General features: G+C 42.1%; 1 protein-coding gene across 1 annotated transcript in view; it reads right to left on the bottom strand.

Moving 5' to 3' along the window:
* The window catches only part of LOC144512903 (inhibin beta B chain), a 12,308-nt gene that overhangs the window by 1,281 nt on the left and 1,027 nt on the right, over nt 1-10,000 (bottom strand). Inside the window, exon 2 of the mRNA XM_078243875.1 lies at nt 1-4,095. This exon is cut by the window's left edge and continues 1,281 nt beyond it. Coding sequence (XP_078100001.1) covers nt 3,320-4,095 — 776 coding nt within the window. The 3' untranslated portion in view covers nt 1-3,319. The remainder of the gene's footprint in view (nt 4,096-10,000) is intronic.

Raw genomic sequence — 10,000 nt, 5'->3', positions numbered from 1 at the left:
AGACATAAAAAGAAGAGAAAATAGGGTCCAGGTTGGACCTTTTAAATGTGTAACTGGTAGCGGTGAAGCCTGGGAATGAGAGACGAGTTTAATGGACTCGTGAAATAACCTGAAAATATCAAAGTGATGTCAAAGTGACTGAAACTGTGTCTCAAAGTGTGTTTCGGTGCCGAACTGGGAACTCCACTGGGACCCATTCATTTAGACTCCAAAATGCATCCACATCTGGGTCAAAGTTAGCCCCAGTTAGCCTCCTTTTATCTTTCAGTGGTTTCAATTGATCATTACATAAAGGACGGAAAACTAATCTTTTAATTTCGTTATTCAATAACACTGATTTAATCTATTTTGTCCTCTGCACAATAAAGCAGATTTCCTAGAACATGCTGCTCTATTTCAAACTAACATGGCCTCATAATGTGACAAAGAAACAGTGTTGTATTATTTTATAAACTCTACAACAATGGTTCCCAACCTTTTTTAGGCTTGTGACCCATCCAAAACAAAGATATGTCCACATTTTAGCACTTTTCATAGGTTGTATAAGTCAACAAGTTGTCAACAGTATAACCAATACGTGATTATTGTGATTATTTGATGGGTTTGTTTAAAGATGTACAATTATCTCGTGTATTTCAAGAAAATAATACCATCATTGTGTGTAGTTGGGAACCATTACTCTTTTGTTTTCTTATACACGATGGACACTTTCCAGCTGCCATCTTTTTCCAACCCTGTGTCCTAATAATCACTTTATACTAATGCAACAACAAATATATTTAGACAGAAATGTAATGCGACAGATATAAGGAACTTTGAACGTAACGTTTTCATGGACTGGAATAAAACATGATCCAGAAATTACGTTTCTGTCAGAATATATTTGAACTGACATGTTGGCATTTATGGAAAATACTCCTTGTCGTTCCTACCTCATTACTTTTGATTTTAATATCTTCATTTCGGTTAGTTTAGCAAATATATTTGGCAAAAACCATTTAGTAGAATATAAGTGTAACTTTCAGGACACAGGGTCGAACGGAGAGAAGACTTGTCAACAGTTACTGTTTTTTCTTTTGACTTTTGACTTGACTGATCAACTCTTTCTGTCGCAGTTCAAGACATCACCATCTTCTACCAGAAACACATTTTCAGTCATTAACAGAAACTCCTCCTGCCTCGTATCCAAAGCCCAAACTGCCCCTTTTTGCCACACTTACATTTCAAGTATTGAAATGGAAATTGGTAAATAATATACATTGCATAGCTCATGCGGCACTTATTTCTTTTAGAAGGACTGTGGGCAAATGGTGCACCACCCAGGGCTCGTTAAAGGCATTTTTTAATCTGCAAGTGCTATCAAAGTGTGCGTCGAGGAAGTGCGAAGTTGCACGTCACTAAACTGAGCAATATGGCAACTTTTCACTTTCACTGACTGGATTTTTCTTTTGATTTGAACAACAGGAAGTGATCGAATCTGAAGCTGAAGGAAGGGTTTTCTTTCACGATCCAAACGTTACCAAAAACGGATAAATGTTCCTGATATTCATTTCACCATTTCCACGTATGCAAAGAGTATTTGTTTGGGGTTGTACGTGACGTATTGTACGTGTACTTATTGAAACCTTAATATTCCAGTTGGGGGGCTGGAAGCTACATCTACACTACTACGTTTTCATTTTTAAGCAGCTTTTTGAGACGAAAAACGATTTCCGTCCACAAGAATTTTAGCTTCAGTAGCGGAACTAATCTGCGTCCATATTAACGTGTCTGACAACACATATCACATGACCGTTCACACACACACTGGGCATGTCTGGGATTGTCTGCCATGTGCGCGCCTGTGTAAACAGGAAGCAGATTGCCTGACGTTACTCTGCGGTTTAAAATCATGGATGTAGAAGTAGGTTATACAGAAACTACTTCGGAGAAAGAACAACAACGGTGAAAAGTAAGACCAGGGATGTATTATCTTGGAGCGAGGACGAGGTGGAACTGTTACTGGAAGGTCTGTAAGCTACCTAACCGATTAGACTGACTGACATGTGTCGTCGTTTCCAAATGTCTCCCATTGTGCCAATCCAGACTACAAAGCAAACCCGGAGTTTTCAAACCAAAACGGGGACAGCAGTGTTTCCAAATGTCTCCGTTTTAGGAGCTCGGAAAGGCCGCAGTAGTACGGACGAGAGGCGTAACACGTAGTAGTGTAGATGTAGCCTAAATCATGCTCTCAAACTATTTGCCCCCTCCCGTTTATCTTGTGGTGAGTTGAGAATTTGAGGGAAATGTTTATCATAACATCCCTTTCTGCCTTTCTACACTTGGTAAGATCTGAAGAAATCCCATCACAAGCCAGGGTCACCCGATAAAAAGTTAAAATACTCTTCCAACTTTTAGAAACATGCAACAGTGCGTCCTCAACAATTAACATAATGAAAAGAGAAGAATCCAGAGCTGTGGAAACAACCTCCAGTGAATTTCAGGTGTCACATTCCCACTCTACCTTTTAGTTTAAAGGATTATTTCACTGTTTGTTGACTGCGTCAACCTTGTTGAAAAGTCTCTACAGATTTTTCAGTGTCCATCTGTTTTTGGAATGCGTCCAAAAGTTCGTATCCACTCGTTTTATCGTGGAAGTTTCTCTAAGACGTAGTGTGAATGGCCAGAAGTGCTGTATGTTGGTGAAGTTTGACTGATAACATTTTCAGTGCTTGTCCTGTGTGTTTGCACACGATTCTCTTGCAAAAAGAGGCTTAGTTGAATCACCCCGATCTTCTTTGTGACTCATGTAAGGCTCCTCTGGAGACGTTATTTTCACGCTCAAGGTTGGGTTTATGTTCTACACATGAAGAGTTTAATTCCAAAACTTCTACACAAGTGGTACCTACTCTAACAACATGACTGATAGCAGGGAATTACATCAACTGATGCTGCTTTGTAAAGGCTAGTAGGTTACATTACTCTCTATCTTAGAGATATTTAACGAGGAACTGCAGAGATTGATTGTTTCTCCGAAGTGGATTTTTAAAGATTTGGAAGAGAACTTTTCACATCCCTTTGAAGGAGACTGAATTGTTTCTACACAGAAACAGTTTTATAACGAAATATATCAACAGACATAAATATATATACAGGTTTTTGTGCAGGCATACATGAGGGAGTGTAGATATGTGTGGATGAGATTGTGTGTGCTCGTGTTTTCTTCATCGTCCATAAATATTCTGTTTCTATATTCATTTTGTTGTTGTTGTATTATCATGAATCTGTTTGCAGTTTAAGTTCTTCAGTTCCACCTTAAATAAACGGTAGTAAAACATACTCAAGCGCAGCCACACTCTTCAACGATCATGTTGGGAACGTCCCGCTTGACGATGTTGTACTCGTCGTCAAAGTAGAGCATGGACATGGTGCTGAGCTTGGTGGGGATGCAGCACGAGTTCATGGAGCCCGGGCTCATCCCACGCATGCGGTATTGGTTCACCACCGCTGTGTGGAAGGACGAGGCCGACCCGGGGACGCCCGCCATGTAGGCCGGACAGTTCCCTTCGCAATAGTTCCCATAGTAGCCCGACGGCGCGATGATCCAGTCGTTCCAGCCGATGAGCCGGAAGTCTATGTAGAACTGCTGGCGGCAGCACAGGCTGCTGCTGCCGTCGCACTCCAGCCCCCTCTTGCGGATGCGGTGTTTGTTTTCGACTTGTCGCGCCTGCACCACCAGGAACGGCCGGTGCGACTCGTCGTTGTGGTTGAGCAGGATGGGCACGACGCCTTCTGCCTCGCAGCCGTCGCAGCGCACGTCCAAGTTCTGGCGACGATCGCCCTTCTCAAACACCAACCGCACGGCGTCCGTTAGCATGAAGGTGTGCCAGCCGCTGCGCTTCAGCTCCACACGCTTCTCCACCAGATCCCACTTGCTGCCGAGGCCCGGCTCCTGGTAGTACACCTTCACCGTCACCTTCCGCCTCAAGCGCACCTCCGAAGGCGGCGGCAGCAGCTTGAAGTAGAGCCAGAGAGTGGCCTGCATCACGTACAGGTTCTGGTTCCCCTCGCTGGAGATCAGGAAGAACAGGCTGGACTTGGAGGTCACCATGTCATCTAAAGGAACAAAAACACATTGACACATAGACGGATTGATTATTAATAAAGTAACACTTAAAAGACTTTGAACCACTACCAAAAACTGAACATCTGTAAGAACTACTGTAGGGCTCGGTTAAGATTATCGATTCTCCAATTAAATTATTTGTTTAGTGATCTGAAATCGTTTTTTTTCGAGCTTTTAATGCAGTGGTGCTCATAAGTTTATGAACCCATGCTAAAGTCGACTAAAAAGAGGAATACAAAAATCATCTTTTGGAAATTGATCTTAATGCCTTAATTAAAAAATGAGGAAAAATCCAACCTTTAAGGACCCCAATTTTCTTTGTGAATGAATAATGTATCGTAAATAAATAAATGTTCTTCCTTAAAATACAGGGGGCATAAGTCAGTACACCCCTATGTTAGATTCCCATAGAGGCAGGCAGACTTTTATTTTGAAAGGCCAGTTATTTCATGGATCCAGGATACTATGATCCTGATAAAGTTCCCTTGGCCCCCACATCATCACATACCCTTCACCATACCCCCACATCATCACATACCCTTCAACATACCCCCCATCATCACATACCTTTCACCATACCCCCCACATCATCACATACCCTTCACCATACCCCCCATCATCACATACCTTTCACCATACCCCCACATCATCACATACCCTTCACCATACCCCCACATCATCACATACCCTTCACCATACCCCCCCCCCATCATCACATCCCCTTCACCATACCCCCACATCATCACATACCCTTCACCATACCCCCCCATCATTACATCCCCTTCACCATACCTAGAGATTAACATGGTTGTATTTCAGTTAGTCTAATAGCTGGTTTGATCTGCATTGAGAGATGATCTTATGGGAAGTACCCCATGCCAATCTCTAGGTATGGTGAAGGGTATGTGATGATGTGGGGGTATGGTGAAGGGTATGTGATGATGTGGGGGTATGGTGAAGGGTATGAGATGATGTGGGGGTATTTTAATTCCAAAGGCCTTTAGCATGGGTTCATGTCTTTTTACCATGGATGTAGAAGTACATCTAAAAGGTTTCTAAAGGAATCTAATATAATTGAGCAATCTTCTGTATTGAAGACCACATTTCCTCGGCGTTGTTGGGGATCCTTGCTTTGCAATGAGAGCAGCCCAGATTATTATAGGATGGATTCAAATGTAGCAGATTTGTCAGCTAAACATTCAGTAAAACTCCAGAGTGTAAAAAAAAAAAAACTGGCTTCACTCAGTTCATGGTGGCAGCACAGATCCTGCGGACTGTGACAGGAAGGGGTTGGGCGCAGGGCCACTTGGCCTCCGAATTGGCCTAAATATGAGAACGAGGGGGGGGGCTTAAGAGAGCGGCACACAAAGCTTCAAAGGCATTGCATTGAATGCTGCTTGAAAATGAGATCTTATGGAGCCTAACTGTCCTTACAATGAGGCCTGAGAGCGTGTCGCAGGGCCAGGCAGTGCGGGAGATGCAGCAACAAAACTGGAAGAATGAAGACGCAAGAGAAACCATTTACATGACATTAGCTGGTTCTCAGAAGCCGTGGCCGCTGCAACCAGCAGACTGCAAATGGTCAGAGGCTTTTTATTTGGGGACCATCAGCTCATTTGTGGACCCATTAAAAGGTTTTGGAAGCAAGGCAACTGTGGGATTCAAAGCCACAATCTGAAATTCATTCAACATCTTTCTTAGAGATAAGTTTCTACAGATTAATCCTTTCTGTTTCCCCTGCAAATTTCCCACAACTAACACATACCACAAGTGCTTGAACTAAACCAAACATGAAAGATGCATTTGAGTCATCTCTTCATTTATTGGGCTTTCATTGTGTGTCTTTCGGGCAAGCCAGTGGTCCCATTAAGGAAGGATAAAGTTTTGATCTTGAGCCGAGATGTGTAAATATCCTTAAGTTCTTCTGGGTAATGGATGGTTTGATGAAACAGGACTAGAAGCTCTTTAATTTACTGTGTTTTACATGTTAGGTACTTTATCTTGAGGTGCTTACAAAGCTTTCTTTTTTGATTAAGACGTGTGTGATATGTTGGTATTATTCAGGTTTTAGAAGCATTCTTTGGACATGTAAACAGCACATTCAGAATCTGCATCTCAATCAGGGTTTTTACTGCAGTTTGTGACAGTTTGCGACATCTTGCCTGTTAACGGTTTAAGGCCCAAAAGAAAAGCCCACATCGCAACGGCAACCTTTTCAAGAAGGTGTTTGAAGGAATGAAAGAGGGAGGCTGTGTTCACACGGCTGAACAAGTCCGCCACCGCTGGAAAACTGGGGAAAAATCCTGTTTTGCACGGCTGAATGTAAACGGGAATATTAGTGGAATATTCACTTTTATTATCTGTGTAAACAGCTTGGAGGAATAATGTCTTTTTCAGAATAAGTAGCGAAAACTGGATTATTATGTGCATGTAAACCACCTGGTACAACCAGCTTTGATTTCAAATGTCCCAATGGTGGACCAACAGTCTCACATCACTTCCTGCTTTTGTACCAACGAAGCACCAGAGCTAGAGAGATGCAAGGAGAGCACGAGCTGAATGACAGCTGTCAGGGGAAGAAGATGAGTCATTTGTCATGTCTGAGCCTCCTGAACTCTGAGATCAGACCCAGAGGAAATGAGATTGACAGTTTGTGTGAAATCAGAGCGAAAGAGGACGTAGAGTTCGGCACATGAACTTGAGATTTTGTAGCTGAAATACAGAACACAGCCTATCTGTGTATCAGAGGAAAAGACCAACCAGGCATCGCAAAAGCTTCCACACATGTTGCATTTCATACTACAGAAATGTACACAAATGCTAGTCAAAGTATTCGAGGGAGCAGACTTTGTTGGTGATCATCAAAGCGAGCCTCGACATGCATTACCTCATCTATCACAAGACGAGGTAATCTCCGAGTCATTACTCAGCAGCAGCTTGGATGTTAGATCAGGCTGCTGCAGATTGGAGCACCGCTGTCGCCCAGGCGAGATAAAAAATCAAGAAGTTAAGTGCCTACAAAATGAAAACAAGAGGTTAAGTTAGCAAAGGAATTTCCCCAGTGTGGGATTAATAAGGTCTATCTTATCTTATGTTATCTTAAGTTGAGCTGCAGGTGCAGATTTTGCAGGTCTGTCAACAAGTATTCAATCAAACGTGACATAGCTCACTTATTCTGAACTGTAGGGACCAAGGCAACATCTCAGATGCCTGTAATGTAGATATAAACAAACGGGGGACTCTGATTAAGTACGCTGAATGGCGGCTGTTGGGGAGTGGTCGTCTCACAATGAGTTCGAGGAGGATAGTTAAATGACGGTGTGAGAGAGAATTAATTGGTCACAGATCACCAGCTGCGTTGTCTGAGATGGTAATGAGATTTTTACATGAACTCCAGGACAAGATACCCTCAAAGACAGAAAGAGGTGGAGGACGAGGATGACAAATGTGAATAAGTAATTGATATTAAGTGGTCAGAAAGTGTTTTTGAATCACGTGATCGTTGAAAAAGAAAGACAGCAGCTGCTCTAGCTGGCTTACTGGGACATTGGGCAAATATTTAGGTCTTGATTGGTTTCTGGTGAAAAATGTTTAGTGTGGAATAACAGACAAAGACATAAAGAAGCCGCACTGTGTTGCAGCAAAGATTGTGTAACATGCGAGTTACCCCGGCTTCCCAAAACAGTTTATAATGTCGTAGTAAAAAGCAAAATTTAGGCTTAAATAAAACTGACATTTCTGCATTTCTGTATGATCTTCACTGAAAATCTGTGGCTACAAAAATGATGACTCTCTTCTGTTTTTTAGGCCAGCTTTACCACAACACAGTGCTCGAGCAAACAGAGAAATGGGGACGTTACGTGCATGATGTCCTTGGCGTTCAAATGGTTAAATGTGGCAAATATAAGGACTCGACTTCCTTCTCTTTATTCAAAAACAGTGAATGATTTAAGTGGGATTATACCTGGCCCGGACAAAAACAAACTAAAACTAAATGTATAAAAACTAAAACTAAACCTTTCTTAAAAACTGAAACAAATCTAAAACTAGCAAACACACACACACACACACACACACACACACACACACACACACACACTCTGTGAATTCTAATGGGGTGCCAGGCTGCAGGGTTCAGCCCATCAATCTGCATTCAGGCCGCGTGACGGCCGACACAAAAGCTCTGACCTTATACTGAGGGGACTGATTCAACACTGCCATGTCACACACAGACACACACAGACACACACAGACACACACACACACACACACACACACATGAACACACAATATCCTGGATGTAGATGCATGTATACGCCAACGCAGACACTTGGAGTGGATGGACACACGTGGGCGAAGCAGGTGGCGTCGTCGATCATTTTCAGCTTCTTTTCAGCCATCCCTGAGTAAATTGTTCCTCTGAGCCTTGTCGCCGTGCCATGTCCCCGCTGACAGCCGCTCTGCTCAGGGCCGTTAACGCAGCCAACTGGCAGGCGCACTGCACCGAGGTGGAAGGTCTGCAACACAGCGGCCACAGAGAGAAACATCTGAAACTAAAAGGCTCTCAGCAGGGAGCGAAACCTCCGCCGACACCGAGCAGAGCTGCCCAAGTTTATGTTTGTGTGTCCAGGGTTTCTAGGAAAGTGAACACAACACTGGGGTGGAAGCCAGGAGTCCCAGATGTCCAACGTTTTCTCCAGCACACAAATGCAGCATGCTTAAAAAACAGCTCTTTCAGTTCTCCATCCAACAAACTACACTCATAACTTCTGCATTTCTTGGACTTTGGACAACTATGTTGTTGGAAAAACTTGGAAACATCCTCTTTCCAAGTTTGTTGACAGACTTAACAAACGTAAAGCTGTCTCTAAACTCTGTAAACAGCAGCATTAAAGGATACCAAATGCAGCAAAATCCATGCTTAAAAAAACATTATGATCAGCTTTCCATTCACCAAACTACATTCAAATGTTTTGTGATTCTCTGATCGATAAATCTACACGATAATATCAAGTTTTTTGATGTAACAAATGTACAGCTGCCTGCACAATCACACACTTTAATGTTTCTTAACTCTCTGAACAGGTTTGTCTGACTTCAAGGGTGCAAACCGACATATGATGACACCCCAGGACTTTAGTTTGTATAGTCAGTGTGCAAAGGAGTGTAAAAACAAGTATTAATACCGCTTTGGGAATTGCGATATTCAACCATGCAGGTATGGCAGCTGTTTGCACAGCCTTTGCTTTTATTTTTGGCGGGTTTTCAAGCCCCTGTATCAACATCTGTTCAACATCAGCATTTTCCTTGGGTTGTTTTTCATTCAGTCAGTATATAAAGACACACACACACACACACAGAAAGCAGAGTGCCAGGTTCATCAGCTATGCATCAAAGCTTCAAAGTTCAAAGTGTCCTGCTTCATTACAATGAACCTGCAGACTCAAAAAGCCACTTGAATAAGTTACATTTCAGTTTTCATTGATAAATTGATGCACTTTTCCGGTCTGGATGCTGTGTTTTTAAAGATAAGAGGATCTTTTTTTTAGGGGGTAGTCTAATTGAATGTTTAGGATTATGATCATGATCATCTCTACCACTGCTGCATTTAGCTTTAACTTAGTGCAAGATATTGACAGCATCAATTTATCAATGAAAAACTTACATTTTACTTATTAAAGACAAATGATATCATCTTAAACTGAGTCCTGCTTTAATTTTCTGAAAAAAAACCGCAGCAAAAATCTGTTTTCTTAATTCTGTTGAAATAAGTTGATGTTATTATTATTATTATAGTGGCTGATCTTACTTTCATCTCACTAAATGTGTGAAAAATGTTAAATGTAATTGAAGTCAGGTGGAACTTTCTCGTTAGAAGTGTCAGATTTGTGTCAG

Source organism: Sander vitreus, chromosome 24, assembly GCF_031162955.1.
Source record: "Sander vitreus isolate 19-12246 chromosome 24, sanVit1, whole genome shotgun sequence".
Taxonomy (NCBI): domain Eukaryota; kingdom Metazoa; phylum Chordata; class Actinopteri; order Perciformes; family Percidae; genus Sander; species Sander vitreus.
This window is presented reverse-complemented; position numbering and strand designations above follow the sequence as displayed.